At 46.9% G+C, this 16,793-nt stretch overlaps 1 protein-coding gene across 3 annotated transcripts in view; it reads right to left on the bottom strand.

The window, feature by feature from the left end:
* Positions 1 to 7,287: 7,287 nt before the first annotated feature.
* ZHX2 (zinc fingers and homeoboxes 2) overlaps positions 7,288 to 16,793 on the bottom strand; it is a 75,619-nt gene continuing 66,113 nt past the window's right edge. For all 3 annotated transcript variants that reach the window (XM_062627092.1, XM_062627093.1, XM_062627091.1), the window contains 2 exons: positions 13,568 to 16,259; positions 7,288 to 8,558 (listed from right to left, as the gene is read on the bottom strand). In XM_062627092.1, coding sequence (XP_062483076.1) covers positions 13,572 to 16,070 — 2,499 coding nt within the window. In that variant the 5' untranslated portion in view covers positions 16,071 to 16,259 and the 3' untranslated portion in view covers positions 7,288 to 8,558; positions 13,568 to 13,571. The remainder of the gene's footprint in view (positions 8,559 to 13,567; positions 16,260 to 16,793) is intronic.

Below are 16,793 nucleotides of genomic sequence, written 5' to 3' on the forward strand. Positions count from 1 at the left end.
TAACAGCAGGTGAGCAGGAGCTGTTCATGTATGAACTGTCCCATGCCTGTGTCCTTCAGTTCTTTTGCAACTGTTCAGGTAAATCAGCAGCTTCTGCCAAGAAACTGGGATTAGAAGGAGAGCTTGGAGCTACAACCCTGGCAGGCTGAGGCTGCAGATGGCCACAGAGAGCGGCTTTGGGAGAAGTGGGAATGTCTCTTTCCCCGAGGGGGGATCAACACCGCAGTGAAAGCTGAAGCACTGTGTGAGTTTTGCCTGTTGAAGGTCAGTGTGGCAGCATCCGCAGCTATTCTGAATTGGTGGGTGGTGCTTCTACTGAGCAAAACCGTTTCTCTCCTGCCAAGGGCCACCTGGAAGTTATTTGTGAGCAGCAGAGGAAAACTTCAGCACCCTGTATGACTTCAGTTCCCAAGGTGCTTGTGTTAAAAAACACACAAGCAGCCTCTAATCGAATAAGGGCTGGGTGTGTAAGAAACCCAGGAAAGCAATTCAACCCCTGAAAGGCCAAACACCCCATCAGTAACCCTGTTCTGCAGCATGACTTGCCACTGCCCAGCTGAAGGCATCCTTCAGTGCCACCACTCCGCTGCCTGCTTGCTCAGAGAGGGCTGTACTTGGTCTTTATTTACATACTGAAATGCCCTTGAAAGCAAAATCCCCTGAGAGGAGGTGGCTTGGGGATAAATCTGTGCTTGGGACTGTGACGTGCTGTGGTGATGGTAGCCGGCACTCTGGGATGGAGCTTAATGCAATTAAGCCATGGCCAACACTGATGTTCAGTCCAGCGTCCTTCCCTCACACAGCATAAAATTGATGTCTGTGAGTCCGAAAAGAGAGTGGAGCTGCCCGGGTTCCAGTGCAGGCCAAGTATAAAGAAAACAAAACAAAACCTCGGCACCTCCTGTGATTTAAATGGGCAAAACTCCTGTGCCAGAGGCCAAAACCACGCTCTTTGGATAAGCGCTTATCGTTCTTGAAGCTGGCACAGCAGAGCAGAGCAGCCCATGCTTCAAAAAGCAAAGTAATTAATTCTCCTTGCTCCCAGCCGCAGCAGTCTCCGTTGTGCAATGCTGCACCGCAACCAGGCATGGAGAAACTTTCTTTCCAATCAAAAGCAGTATTCATTTCTTTGCTCTGACACAGCAGGGTTGGTCTTCCTTTTAATATTACTGAAGACAATGTCTGCCTTGCCATTCCGTGACCTTCAGCCTGTGGCTGCATGTTAAAATTTCCATCCCTCCACATTCGAATGCTGGCATTAAAAAAGAAAAAAAAAAAGATTAAAATTCCTTTTGTTTAAATCCTTATCAGGGAGCTTTAGTGCATGCTGCCCTTCAGAGGAGGGGATGTGTCTTGGCTTCTTGCACTGCTGGCCCTGGGCTCTTCACCTGGGCTGTTTTGGCATTGGGAAGGTGAGTCAAACCCATGGACTCCCCAGCCCAAGTGCTGTGTGTGCTCTGTGTGCCCAGTTGTGGTTGAAGTCTGGTGGTAGCCGAGTCTGGGCTGGAGGGATAGCACTGTGTGTCCCAGTGCAGGGTACTTCTAGTCACCTTCTGTATAATGGGGATAATGGTGCCAAAATCTCTGGCATTCTCTTTCTTTTGCAGCTTCTCCAGATGTGTCCCCATGCTCTTAGCATGTGCAATGCCCATCCCCATCTCCAAATGTGTCACAAGTAATAACTAATAACTACATTAGTGGGTCAGATTCAGTGGTGGTTTAAATTCCTGGTTGAAAGGAGCCTCTTTGGCTTTTATCCCCCCAGCTTTTGTGGAGACCATGGAGGGAGCATGGCCCTCCAGGTGAGGCAGCAGCCAGCCCTTAGGGCTCAACAACTGAAGCTATGGCCAACCCAATTGAAGGCTGATGTTCAGAAGTGCCTTGGAGCAGAGCTGTAGGCAGCAAACCATCAGAGAGCGTCCAAGTAAACCTGAAGCTGTGTGAAACCCCATTACAATGAGCAGGCCCTGGGGCAGATCACTTTATGAAAAGATTTAACAGCTGGGTGATGTGATGCTGCTGCTTAATGTGTGTCTTGGGAGCAGGTCAAAGCAGCAGGCAAAGGTATTTCCGTGTCACTGGAGAACTGCACCGTCATTCACCCCAACACTGAGGTGGGAGGGACTGCCGTGGTGAAAAAAACCCAAAATATGTCAAATCTGAAACACTTAGCTACAGATGTATGTTGAATGCCACTGTGTAGCAAAACGCCTTTTGGTATTAGTGACTTTGCATTAAAGGTTCAGGGAGGCCATAGAGGCTGAACAGCTCCATTCCTCTCAGGCTGAAGTGGTAGCAATGTTCTTAATGCCAAGAGGGATTTAATCACCCATGCGTGCTAATGTGTTATAAAGCACCCCAGGGCACGCCACGAGCTCCTGCTTTAAAGAGAGGAGAAATTCCCCCTCTGTGGGAACAGAAGAGCAGCTGCAGCAATGGCCAAAACTGCCAGCTGGGCTGGGGTAGAGTTAACTTTCTCCGCAGTAGCTGGGATGGGGCCGTGTTTTGGATTTGTGCTGGGAAGAGTATTGATAATTCAAGGATCTTTTCCTCACTGCTGAGCAGTGCTTACACAGAGCCAAGGCCTTTTCTGCTCCTCACACCACCCCACAGCGAGCAGGCTGGGGGTGCACAAGGAGTTGGGAAGAGGCACAGCCAGGACAGCTGAGCCCAACTGACCCAAGGGATATTCCATACCGTATGGTGTCATGCTCAGCATATAGAGCTGGTGGAAGAAGAAATGGGAGGATGTTCAGAGTGATGGTGTTTGGCTTCCCAAGTAGCCACTACACATAGAACGATAGAATAGTTAGGGTTAGGAAAGCACCTTAAGATCATCCAGTTCCAATCCCCCTCCCATGGGCAGGGACACCTCACATGAGACCATTATCACCCAAGGCTCTGTCCAACCTGGACTTGAACACTACCAGGGATGGAGCATTCACAACTTCCTTGTGTGACCCATTCCAGTGCCTCACCACCCTTACAGTAAGGAACTTCTTCCTTATATCCAATCTAAACTTCCCCTGTTTAAGTTTTAACCCATTACCCCTTGTCCTATCACTACAGTCCCTAATGAAGAGTCCCTCCCCAGCATCCTTATAGGCCCCCTTCAGATACTGGAAGGCTGCTATGAGGTCTCCACGCAGCCTTCTCTTCTCCAGGCTGAACAGCCCCAACTTTCTCAGCCTATCTTCATACAGGAGGTGCTCCAGCCCCTGGTCATCCTCGTGGCCCTTCTCTGGACTTGTTCCAACAGTTCCATGTCCTTTTTATGTTGAGGACACCATGATGGATCCCTGCTGTCTTGGAGATGGCTGAACACCTGCCTTAACATGGGAAGTAGTGAATGAATCTCTTGTGTTGCCTTGCCTTTGTGTGTGGTATTTGCTTTACCTCTTAAACTGCCTTAATCTCAACCCACAGGTTTTCTCACTTTTACTGATTCTCTTCCCCATCCCACTGGGGGAGAGTGAGTGAGTGGCTGTGCTGGGCTTAGCTGCTGGCTGGGGTGAAACCATGAGAACCCCCAGAACGACGGTCACTGCAGATGAGGGAAGATGTTTATGGAGAGACTTAAAGGTGGAGGAAATCAAGGCAGAAAAGTGAAAGCTTTGCCCAAAGAGCTTTGCTGGGTAAGACGGATGCCCTGGTGGGATCATGCAGGACGCAGGTCCCTGAGGTCCCCCAGTCTCAGCCTGCTCATTTCTGCCCTTATGCCTTTGCCTGTTGGAAAGGGAAAAGCTTTGGGTGAAAGAGTAAGAAATGCCAATAAACAGCAATGATTTGATACTAACATAAAATGAAGCTTCCCTGCTGAGCAGTCAAGACAAGGCCAAGCTGACCTCCAGGTTTTGCCTTTAGCGTGTTTGTTCTGCAGTCTTGTGAATAATACATACATCTCTCAGTTTCGCCGTCCATAAACTCAGGTTAATGGCATTATTCCTTTGCTGTTTCATAGCTGTGTTGCAAAACCAATGATGTTTTTTAGATTAAGATTGCTGCATGTTGAATTTTTACACTATATATTGCACTGGGATGATCTAGGCTTTTAAGACAGAGGAAAAAAAAGAGCAAGGAGAGGGTGATTTTATATCCTGAAGAAGCTTCACAGATGTCTCATTTACTGTGCTTGAGCCAATTTGCTGGCTGTGTGGTTTTCACAGTAAGCTTAAATGATGAGAATTGTAATCTAATTACAACTACCATTTTGGAGCATCAGGTCTGATGGAAATCAGAAAACCGTGGAAAACCCCTGCTTTTGCTTAGTGTGCTCAAGATGTGTGCTGTGTGATTAGGTCTGACAATTACCTGGTCACTCAGCTCTTGCCCCCATCCTCGCTAGAGCTTGTAGTAATCTGATTGGGATATGGTTCAACTGTGCAACACACAAGTTGGTGTTTTTATGCTGCTTTTTTATTCCTTTGTCGTGTACCTCACATTCTCTTGCTCTCGATACAGTCACTTCTCCTGCTGTATGAGTTTCAGAATTATGCTCAAGAGCCACAGGTCCCATTCATAAACAATTTCCATTAGTTACTGAGTACAGAAGTTCTCCCTTCTGCTGATTTAAATGGTTTCAGGTCTCTTTTTACTCAGGGGATGATAAAAAAAGTTCATTTCCATCACTGGTGTGCTCCTTCCTTGCTATCAGGAAGCCAAATGACTTCCTACAATGTTGCCTTATGTGCCTTTGAAATGAATCCTCCCCCCCCCCTTCTGTAAGCTAGTAAGATTTCAAGATGTCTCTTTCTGTTACCTAACAAGATGTGAGGGCTACAAGAAGATGATAGGGAAAGTTTCCGTGGTTAAAGTTTCTGCTAATGGCAAATAACGCATTACCATTACTTACCTTGATTGCTTCTTTACCTGTATATTTCTCTAGGTTTTTCAGTTATCACCATATCACCATGCTGACAATTATAACTCAGATTTCTTGCATAACTCAGCACTCCCCCTGCTACCCTGTGAAGGTCCACATGACTCTCAAAGTGATGCATTAAATGAAATTCCCAGAGATCACTACTGGATATATGAGGTTAGCAATGGTGCCACTGCAGTGATGTGGTTCAAAAGTGAAAACCTCTTCTTTAACTTAAAAAAAAACCCAACCGACCCACGAGTTGTGAAAAACGAATCATTTAGACTGCAGCGAGGTCAAATATGCAGAAGTTTCTGCCCTAAAACTCCCCAAGGCCAGGCTAGATGGAGCTTTGAGGAACCTGGCCTAGTGAAAGATGTCCCTTCCCATGGCAGTGGTGCTGGAACTAGATGATCTATGAAGCTTCCTTCCAACCCAAACACTCTGTGATGCTGATCATCTCTGCTAAGTGGTTTCTCACCATGATCACATTTAGTAAGGCCTCTATCTGACGTGTCCCAAATTGTAGCTGTGTTATTACATGCTGGAGTCCCCAGCTCTCTGACAGCGGTACGGAGCTGACTAACAGAGCAGCACCCTTCTTACAGACCAGGCAGAAGTAATGTGTACATACAATGAAAACCCATCCTCTTGTCAACGTGCTATCAGTCTCCATTAAGGAAGTAGAGGCTGTCTAATTTCATTCCTGGCTTCTGAGTGATGGATTTTTCTACAAGCCACACTTAAAAAAAAAAAAAATGTTGCCCAAGTGCAAAAAATCTGATTTTTATTTTAATTTGTGTGGTTTTGTTCTGATTTCTCTGATTACAACATTTCCATAGACCTAGGCTCAAACAGCTTATGGGAGATGCCAATCAAAACCTGAGCACCAGGGGCTGCCGGGGCACCCTGACAAGGAAAGGCTTTTCCTGAGCCGCCTCCTCGCTGCAGGACTTTGCCAGGCACAGGGGCAAGGCTGTGTGGGAGGAAACTCGGTGTCAGCAGCCTATTTTCATCCATGTGCAATGAAACCCCGCAGCCAAGGCCGTCCCCGATGGCCGCCACGTACAAACAATGTCCCGATTGTGCCTCGCCGCTTGGACTCTCCTAGAAACACAGCCACTGTGGCCGTATTAATTGGAAACAAAGCCTGCTCACAGCGCCGGCCTTGGGAACCCGCTCCGGCAGCAATCTTAGCTTAAATCTAAGCAAACAGTGGCCATGGGATGGATCAGCTTTCCCCGGTAAAGCTGGCCTCGGGAGGTTTGGTAGCACACCACACAACCTGCCCGCGCACAGCGGCTCGGCACCTCCAGTCCTGCCAGCGCTGGCAAGGCTGTGCCAGCCTTTTGCAAGCCTGTTTGTTTGCTGCGGGAGAGCCTCAGCTTTATTATCTGTGCAGTGACAGACTCCAGGGCCACTGCTATTGTCTTATTTGAATTGCAGAGATTTTAAAGAGCCCCAGTCCTGGGCCTTAATCCCACCGTATCTGGGTGGTAGGGCCAAACAAAACCCCTCAAGTGGGTCTTGCTCTTCCTAAACGCTCACTGGGAGCCCTGCTAGTTAAGCAAAGTAGGTCAGCACTCCAGGCACACAGCAGTACACACACATCAGACAGGAGAGATGCAAACTGGAATATTAAGCTGCCAAGTGGCTGTTAAAAACTGCACAAAGGCAATTAAAGTATTAGCATCCTTTCATGTAAGCAAAGCAGACAGAAGTGGCAATTAGTTTCAGTTACAACTTCGGAGTCCTGGAGGAGCATCCTCAGAGGCATTTTCTTTTTGGCCACCTGATGCTGGCATCCATCGATGTAACAATCCAGACATGACTGCGCAGGTATCCGCTTCAACATGTGCAGGAATACGATGCACACCACCATTTGTGATGGGACGTGTACACTCACTGCCAGGCTGCTTCTGCTTGTGGAGGAGCCGAGGCTGCTTCCCTATCTCTTGCCCCTGGCCTGCAACATGGAAACATAGCAAGTGCTGCCCCATCCAGTCATTCCTCTGGCAATGCACTTGGACAATTTCAAAGTAGGAAAAGTCTCACAGCGCTTGCTGCTGCCCACTGCAAACATCCCTTTGATATACAAATGTTGTGCTGATGATCAATAACTCCATATAAGTGAGTTATGGGGATGGTTTCTTTCATTCATTCAGGTTGTGACTGCCACTAAGATAAAGGTGTCCCCAAATCCCCATTTCCAGGTGCTATCTGATCCCCAGTATTCCAGTACTGGAGAAATAAACACCAGTAGTTCACGGAGTTCACTTTAGTGTTTGCCAAGCTGATTACTGCAAAACCAGTTTAAACCGTAACTGCAGTTCTAAAGACACTGAGCTCTTGTGCACCAAGGAGAGCTGGTGGGGGCCAAGTTTGGGTTCCAAATGGAATAAAATAAATAGAAACGAGAAAAGAGGTTACCAAAATGTTCAGCCTTTGTTTTATTGAGTTACAACAAATGAGCAACAAGTTAGAAAAGTTGGATTTATTCAAACTCACTAGCATCCTATTTGTGCAGCGTACTGAAAGGTGGGCAAGGTTTCCGAACCCAGCTCATCAGAGGAACACACCAGACGTCAATAGCACCCGCTCGCCTATGCACCCACAATCCCCATCTCCCTCCTCCTCCTCACACGTGCACGGACAGACACCTCCACACAACCCCAAAGTAGCAGTATTGGTAGGAAAAGTGCACTCGGGAACCTAGGATTGACCTAAAAATTTAGTGGCGAGGGTTAATCAAAAACATCTTTGTGCGCTACAACATCTAAAGCTGGAGGGCAGGCTGCTGCCTACGGCGTCCATCATTGTACCAGCCAAAGAAACACAAACCAAGTTCAGATCATGAAGCATCTTAATTTCCTCGCTGCAACCCCTCTGGGGGCTGTACTGCGTTTTTGAACAAAAAGTGCTAAAAAAAACCCAAACAAAAAAGGCATCCTAGCCAAATCTTCAGAGACCCACAGCTGGGGCTGGCTTGTGAAATATGGGAGCGAGAAAAGATTCGCCTTGTAGGAGCATGGAAAAGCAAGAGATTTAAATACTTAACCAGTAGCTGGTGGCCATAAAACAAAAGTCAAAACAACAAGAGAAAAAGCCCAAATACCAACCACTCCAGAAGGACCCTCCCCAACCCCATAACACGTTTAAGTGGGCTGAAATGTAAACTGGGCTGGGGATCTGGGCTCAGATGCTGATCCGCACCAACAGGACTCCAAAACTCTGTCTTAAAACACTTTAGGAAAAAAGAAATCTCCTCTCCCTTCCCCACAAAAGGTACCTCCCTCCCCCAACCCACCCCCGAATTTTGCGGTGGCATTATATGCAAGAATAACTTGCACCTATTAAAAAGTTAACAAAATCTCCACATTGTACAAATCTGGTCCAGCAGAGGAAGAGGCTCGGCAGGAAAGTGGGCGGGAGAAAAGCAAAGGAGAAACTTATGTACAAGGACCCTTTTCTCTTTCTTTCTTTCTTTGCTTTTTTAATGCAGTAGTAGGACTTTGGCACTATAAACGACCCCAGAATGATGCTCTATAAGAGTATTTCTCACTGTGCCTCCACAAGCAGGGTTTGAGACTTGGAGTCGCAACACGCTACCTCACCCCAGGCAGGAAAATAGAGTTTTCTTCTATTTTCAGACAGCATTTCCCCTTCATCATGAGGACAGTGCAGCTGAGGAGTACCCCTGCAAAAAGTATAAAAACAGCATATTATTTTTGAAGGCACTATGAACAAGTACTTGAGCTGTCAATGAAATACAGCGTCCAGTTTACGTCCCTGCCCAGGCAATAGCCCTGTACCCTGAAACCTATCCCTATCACAGCACGATGCTGCAGTAAGGTGCTGGATCTACTCCTGTAAGTAACCCAGCTAATAACCCCCTATAGATTTCTGACAGGCACATACACCCCTTGACTCTGCTGAGCCCTCACTACTACATACCCTGGGCAGAGCCTCACTCATGTTGCTCAAAGACGATGCGCACATGGATTGGGGCAGCTACTTTGCAACCACAGAATGGATGCAGCCAAAGGTAAGACGACCTCAGGTCTTCTTCCCCCAATAAAATCCTCTCATTAAATACTTTTTTTCCGTGGTTTTAGAAAATAATTCAACAAACTGCAAGACAATGGTAAAAACTGCATGTGCTTGTACCCTGCAGAGCAGGTCCCTGGCTCCGCTGCAACTCCTGCATCGACATAAAGGCTGCACCATGGACTGGAGACTAAAAAATGAACACCCCAAAAACAACCTTTAAAGACACACCTACCTACACTTATCCCCAGTTCCCAGCACAGAGCAAGCGCTCTGTCAGCCATTATGATTTTCCCCATTAAGGTGTAAAAGTTCAAGTGCAAGCACGCACTCAGACTGGAGCTGCACTCAGGGCAAGCTGGCTTTCCTGCACCCCTCTCCTCACCCATCCTGCAGCAGTGCCTACCGAGACCTGAGCTAACTTGTTATTTCACACCTTTTATGATTGTTGCTACCAGGTCTGTTATTCCCACAAAAGCAGTGAGCTCTGCCTGGCACCTGCAATGCAGAAAGCAATGGAGTCAAGCTCTGTAGAAGTCCTCCATACTTTGGCCTCACTTCCTGAAATTCTTTAGGGTGACCACAGTTCCATAGAAACCACTGGTCAATCCCACTATGACCTCAGGATGGAACCTTGGAGCCCACCACAAGCTACTGGCACTACAGCTAGCCTTATGGTTGAAACTCTAAACCAGAAGAAAAATGGGAAATTGGACAGAAAAGGAGGTAAACCCCAGTGCTGTTCACTTTTACCAGTTTCAGACAACAAGGAACACAAGGATCTCAGCTCCTACAGTGATACAGAACAAGCTGAAGACACCAAGGACCCAGACCACTTCTGATGCCCAGTACATGCCAGTGTACACCCACACAGCAGAAGCAAGGGGTGACTTCCTTTGGACTCCTTTTTTCTGGTGTGCAGCTCCCAGACATGGTTTTCCATTGGCACATCTCCACAGAACAGTGGTCACAGCCATTGAGAGCCAGGGCATGCATCTTTTAGGGTATCCACCTACCTTGCTCCACCGTGAGCCACCAACTTTGGTGCCTACATCTTGCAGGGTTTGGGCTCATAAGTGGAGATTATGAGATAACTCTAAAAAAGAAAGTTGATGGCAGAGAAGGAGATGATGGGGACAATAAGAAGTATGCTTCTGAGAAACAGAACAAAAGCTCTGGGCTGAGGAAACACTGACCCTGGGAAAACCCCACAGGGAGACAATGCTGTGAAGAAAGCCAGCGGTAGCTGCCAGCCACTCCAGCATGCTCTGGCCCTGCTCTCATGTCTGAGCTGCAATTTGCTGTGTTTAATTTAGGATCAGTTACTGTTTGTCAAGCGTGTACAAATGAGGACAAGAAATCTAACTTTGACCCAGGCTGTTGGAAGGCAAAATATCTCTACTGATGGAAAGAAAACTAAAGCACGCTCTTGACAGAGTAGTTGCAAGAGAAATGCAAGGCTTCATCTGGAGCATCTTCAGTGATGGCTTTAGTGCACCCTACAGCAGCCACCCAGAGTCTTGAAGGCCCTGATACCCTATGGGAACAGGTCTCCCAGCCTCACTGCTCAGGAAACCTGACCTGCTCCATGGAATAAATCCAGTTCTGCCAAAAGCTTCAGATATGTACTCAATAACAGAGCCCTTTCTTAGCCTAGGGATGGTATTTCAGAGCCTGATGCGAATCCTGCTCTCACCAAGGCCAAGCGCTCATGAAGCTCCCACTAGCTTCACTATTTATGCCCATGGCTCAGCTAGTACGCTATACATCCGAACACAGATCAGTTCTGAAGAAACTCAAGTTTCCTAAGGCCTAAGTCTGTCTAGGCTGTAACACAGATACTCCCTGATGGAGTTTCTGACATTCCTAAAGCTACGCACCATAGCAGAGAGTGACCAACATGGTCTGGAATAGCTCCGGTTTTACAGAAGCCACACACAGATTCAGCCAACAACAGGAGTATGGAGATCAATCACCAAAAATCGTTCACTTTAAACTACATACAACTAAGAAACTAGCAACACTATGAATATCAAAGGAGGGCTCTGACTAATGTAGGGTTCAGCAGTGAACATTTCAGGTATGACTGTGGCGGTGTGAGAATCAAGAGGAGGAGAAATCCCTTATCAGCTCTGCAGTCCACCTCCTACGTGTGACCAGAACAATGGGAGCCCTCTAAGGTATGGAAAAGCATGATGTTAGGAAAAGAAAAAATCAGACTTTTATACAACAACAGGCAAAAATAAGCTCTCTGTCAGGCCTTATGCAGTCTTTGCTTTGGAGTCATACTCTGGATGTCACCTAAGATAACATCTTGTTAATTTAACACCAAAGTTTTAGCTAAAACTTACATGAGAGAGGCTTTGCGAAGGTAAGAGTGAAAGCTTATCCTGAAGGAAAAAGGAACCAGTAGCTGGGATTTTTCCATGTGTCCCATCAGCATGGGGTGCTTTTGTGTCACAGTGCTTGCGACAATGCCTTCAAGAGGGCACCGGAGGCGCTTGTGTAAGGGGGCTGAGATTTAGTGGGAGAATAAAGACAAAGGAAAGAGAAAAAAGACTTTGGGCTTTTGTCAAGTCCCCTGACAAACAGCAGACAACAAACTGGTCCTCTGATCTCCCTGCATGGTCTGGGCTGCGGATGCGCTGCTCCAGTGTGTCTCTTCTCAGGTGGTGTACTTTACAACCAGGCACTGGAAAGCTCCTCATCAAAAGAATAAGCCAGCAGAAGTTTAACAGAGATCAAAGTTCTTATTAAAATTCCTCTCTGACAACACCTGAGCACCTCCACAGCCCTGGAGCTTTATGAAGAGCTTCTGTGTCAGGGCACAGAGGCAGGAGGTTCACTCCAATGGACCCTACACTGTTTGCAAGGATGAAACTGCAGACACCACACTGCTGGAAGAGAGTTGCGGCAGAGCTTGGTTTCATGGTACAAGAGGTTTGTAAGAAATGGTGGTTTCAGGCAAGCCCCCTCTTCTGCCCTGCTCCCCATTCCCACAGCTGGAAGGGGGAAATGATCTGGATTTAACAACCATGGAAAAAAAGAATCCCACAATGCACGTATTCATCACGCATTTCATTTTGAAAGGCAGATCAGATCCTGCCTCTCCTTTCTTATGTGGCTGCGCAACAGCGGCACCCCAGCATGCTGCTGGCTGATGTTTCCACCTCCTTCCTCCTTTAATCTCTGCCTCTGCCGCACAGGTAACACAACCTGCTCCTCACACACTTAATTACCAACTTCTGCAAGCATAACAGAACCTTGCATTGCAGTCTGGAGCTTTAAGATTCTGTAAGATACTTTGTGATACAAACACTGTGATTTCTCAGATCAGACACCACAACACACATAATACCACATAATAAAACCAATGCAGAGTTTTCCTCTTCAACTCGGAGAAAACGTCCATGAAACTTCTGGACAAATACTACACCAGGAGAAAGTGGAGGTCTCTATGCTAGCCAGCAGGGCTTGCTAAGAAAAACTACACCTCTGCAACACATAGTAGTTCAGTTCAAGTACTGCCTGCTGCAATAGTAAAAGTCTTCAGTGCAAGAGGGACTTCTACCAGTCCTAGCTTGACCCCCCCCCCCCCCAGAATCAATTATTACTTAAGAAATGCTGAAGTATATTATACTTCTTAGACACCAGAAAACTACAATCTCTTTCTAAAATAGGTGTTCTCTCACTGTGGTTGTTAATACAGGAGTTGAGCTTTCTGTATGGCACGTTCTAGCTTAAAGAGACTCCAGTCTGGGAAAGACAGACTCAGTTACACTGAGCGCAAACTGTTACAGGCTCCAGTGGACTCAATTCAACATGCAACTCAAGAAATGCTGACGGTGGTTGCTCCAGATTTATACCTGTGCAACTGCGATCAGAAACAGGATTCAGGTCCCCAAATAACACGTCCTTTCACACTGTGAAAAACTGTATAAAACACCCTTAAAGAAAAGCCATGCATCTTGCTTTTAAATTCAAGGTGATGTGAGGAGGAGCTGCTAGAACACCCACACAGCTTAGTCTGGGGCATTTCCTAAGCCTCTGGAGTGAGCAAGCAGAACAAAGCAAGGTCAGAGACAGTTCTCACCTGCAAGAGGAGGACAGCACACTGTTTTTCCTTGCTAATGCATAAAGAAGCATCTCCATCCTAAGCCCTTCCCCTAGTGACCTTTTATTCTGAGCAGGGCAGGATGCTGCAAAGGAAGGACCTGAGGTGCAAAACCAGGCACAGCCTCTATTCACAGATCAGTGACCTTTTAGCAAGGGGGCTATTAGCAACCAGTGTCACTATTTCTTTGTGTGGCTCAGCTAGCATGTTGTACACCAAGTGCTGCAGAGGTTACATAGGTCAATCAAAGGCAGAACATTTAATGTTTAATCACTTATTGGAAAAAAGAAATAAAAGATCTCCCTTACACAGGGCTTGACCCACAAGGAAACAAGAAACAAGGCAAACAGCACTAACCCCTCCCCTACCATGCAGTTGCTTTAATTTACAAGCAGGATGGGTCTCCCTTTTTTTCAGGCATCCAGCAGGCACAAGGATCCGGCAGGGATGGGCTCCAGGGATTTATACTGAAGAGGGACTACAGGATGCTGGAAGCACACCCAGACAGAGGCAGGCTCAGAGAAACAGGGCACCATCAGCATTACCTGTCTATACGTGGGCATTTTCTCCAGATATACTTTCAGAGTCAAAGTCCCCCAGCTCTGCCTGGCCCTCGGGTGCCGTTTGGCTCCAGCTGTCCGTACAGTCCGATGCAGCATCATCCTCACCCACCGTCACCTCCACCCAGTTGACCTCCGCTGGCTCTTCGTTCTCCTCGCTGCCGTGGCCGTCGTGGCTGTTGCACTCCAGCTTGTCTATTCCCTCTGCTTGATTCCCCAACAAAGAGTCTTTCAGTGGTTCGCAGTCTCTTTTTGCTCTCACCACTGGTTTACCCCCATTCTCTTCATTCAGCTTTTTATGCTCCTGGTAATACTGCCGAGACACCTCATTACCATTCTTTGCACTCTCTATGTGTTTTGAGCCTTTTTTCTGGCTTTGCTCGTTATGACCATCAACAACGTACTGCTTCTGGTACTGGTCTATCCATTTAAGTGACCCTGTTCTTAGTGAAGACCGGTTTTCCTTGAACCAGCGAACAATTTCAGTTCTTGTGAGCCCAGTCTGAGATGCTAACTGGTCATACTCCTGGGGCGACGGCCACTGGGTCCTTGCGAATGTGCTTTTCAGTAGGTGACTCTGCTCTTGAGTTTTCTTCAGTGTGGTGGAGGATCCGGATAAAGCACCAGGGAGCTGAGAGCTACTCAGCAGTTCTGCTTGGCTTATTGCACCATTGGGAGTTCCTTGCTCCTTCATTTTTCTATATGATCCCATTGAGTCCAAGACAGCTTGCTCCATGCTGTCCCTTATCTTTCTCCGCTCAGAGAACCATGAATCTATCTCCCTCCTACTCAGCTTAGTTTCTACTCGAAGCCTGTCCAATTCTCCTTGGGTAGGAAAAGAGCATCTTAGGAAGCTCTCCTCAAGGGCTCTAAGCTGCTCTTGGGTTTTCTCTTTGAATCTCTGAGGAGCAAAATCTGTGTATGGGTGAAATGAGCGGCTGTGTCGACCAGCTGGAGGTGCTATTTGATCCTTCCCTAAAGCATCGCCAGGGATGTGCACAATACCCCTTTGACTTCTGTACCTATGGTCACTGAACCACTTCTTGATCTCGCTCCTGGAGAGACCTGTTGCTTCTATCAGCCGGTAGACTTCCGTATCGTCGGGAAACTGGCTTGCCATGAAACTGGCCTTCAGCTCTGCTATCTGCTCCTTCGTCTTCTTTCGCTCACTGGCTGGCGTCAGTGGTACAGCAGTCAGCTTGGCAGGCATCTCAGGCACCTGAACCACGTGAGGACGCTTGGCCTCTGGGGCACTTGATAACGTCTGCATTGCCCTCTTCTGCCCCTGGTTTGGGGCAACAGCAAGCGTAATCGGTGAACAGGAAACAGTTGAACCATTTGACACAGGAGTCAAAACCAGACCAGTCTGGCCCAGTATCTGACAAGGCAAAGCTGTCTGGATGATGGGCTGGGGCATTTTTGCAGTTGTCAAAGGAGCTGGCAGGACGGTGATGGTTTGGGGGACTGCCTGGATGGTACCATTGAACATCTTCTTTCTTGCCTCCTCCACTTCTTCAGGAGACCAACTTATACCATGCTTCAAACGTTGCGTGGCAAACCAGATTCGGATTTGTTCTTCGGGATGTTTTGATGCTGCTGTCAACCATGACAATTCTGCTTGTGTTGGGTAAGGAAATTTATTAAAGGAGTTGATCATGGTCGCATTAGTGTCCAGTGCAGAGTTGTATTTGGTACTGTTCAGAGGTACTGGGACCTTGGGGACAAGGTTAATATTTGGTGGCAGCTGTACAGAGGGCATAACATGGGCTAACACATCATGGAGAAGGTCTCCATTTATACAAGCAATAGCTTCAGTGGCTTCAGTTATGATACGGGGGAGAGTGCCATCCACGTGGTTTTCCGTAACTCCCTCTTCTGGCTTTTTGGGTCCCTTCTTGGTTTCCCCTTTAGGCTTTCCCAGTTTCATCATTGGTGTTTTATTTGCACTAATTCCCCCATGAAGTGAATCATCACACTCTGCAGTTTCTAGCCCACCGCTTGTGACAGTGACATCGTTAGCAGCGGTCTCAATAGACTGCTCTAAAACAGTCTGATTATTGCGCTTAATTAATTTCAGTTTGAAGTTAGTCTCTCCCGGGTGGTATTTTGTGTTGTGGTCAGATAAAGAATCGTATTTTTTGGTTGTGAAGTTGCACTCAGCACAGACATACAGGGGGTTCAGAATGACATTTGGATGCTGAGTGTCAACATGCTCTGTAAATTCATTTAAGTTTTGTGTTGAGTAAGGGCAGTATTTACACTCATAACCACCCTGGGGCTTCTTGGATTGACTTTCAGCTGGGGGCTTTGCCTCGACCACTTCGCAGTCTTTGACTGAGCTTTCTGAAGGCCAATTCTTTTGGGAGTCCTGCTGCGGTGCACCAGACTCCTTCTCTTTAGGAACCTCCACGCCTTCAGCGCCTTCCTGCTCCATGACTTCCGAAGTTCGCACCATGCAGGGAGTTGTTGATTTTCTCTTGCTAGCCATCACAGCCGCTGGCAGCACACTGCCGTCCCAGATGATGGCTTTTTTGACAGGGTGAGCTGTCAAAACTCAACAGATCTTGCAAACAGCTCCAACTTTCCTTGATTATTTTACTCTGTTTTACTTAATGAAGACTTTCTGTCCCGGCTGTGACCATCAGCTCCTCCAGTAGACCTGTCAGCTGCATGACACCTGCAAAACAAAGCACACAGCATCAGGCACTAAGCAATAAACCACAGATTCAGCAGAAAGCCACAGTTCAGGGTATGTCCATTTACAAAGCCCATTTTAGACAATGCTGAATTCTTCTTGCCGCATTATCAACTTCAGAGTTAAAAATCTCCCCACAAAGAATAAAAGCAGTGGGTAATTTGCAATGAAGTGCGCCATAGGAAGAAAATGGCTTTGAAACAAGTAAGATGAACAGACAGGGGATTTTAAGCTCCACTCAATGTGTTTAGCTGGAAAAGCAAGAAGATGCTGCTATAAATACTACATCTTTTTATAGAACCCACAGTTTCTATTAATTATTATTTTGAAGCCTGCACATTTTAAATTGAGTGTGATTTATATTAAACTTAATTACTTCCCACTGTCACTTACCTTGTAAATATGTCTGCTAAATGATTGTGGTTACTAATGATGGGTGATTTCTAAATAAAGCTATAGGGCCTGCCTCGGTTGTAAAAGTAAAGGCAGAAAAAAAGATTTAATGCAAATCAACAC

Source organism: Pezoporus occidentalis, unplaced genomic scaffold (genome assembly GCF_034315485.1).
Source record: "Pezoporus occidentalis ecotype Australia unplaced genomic scaffold, CSIRO_AGI_Poc_V1 ctg3, whole genome shotgun sequence".
Lineage (NCBI taxonomy): Eukaryota > Metazoa > Chordata > Aves > Psittaciformes > Psittacidae > Pezoporus > Pezoporus occidentalis.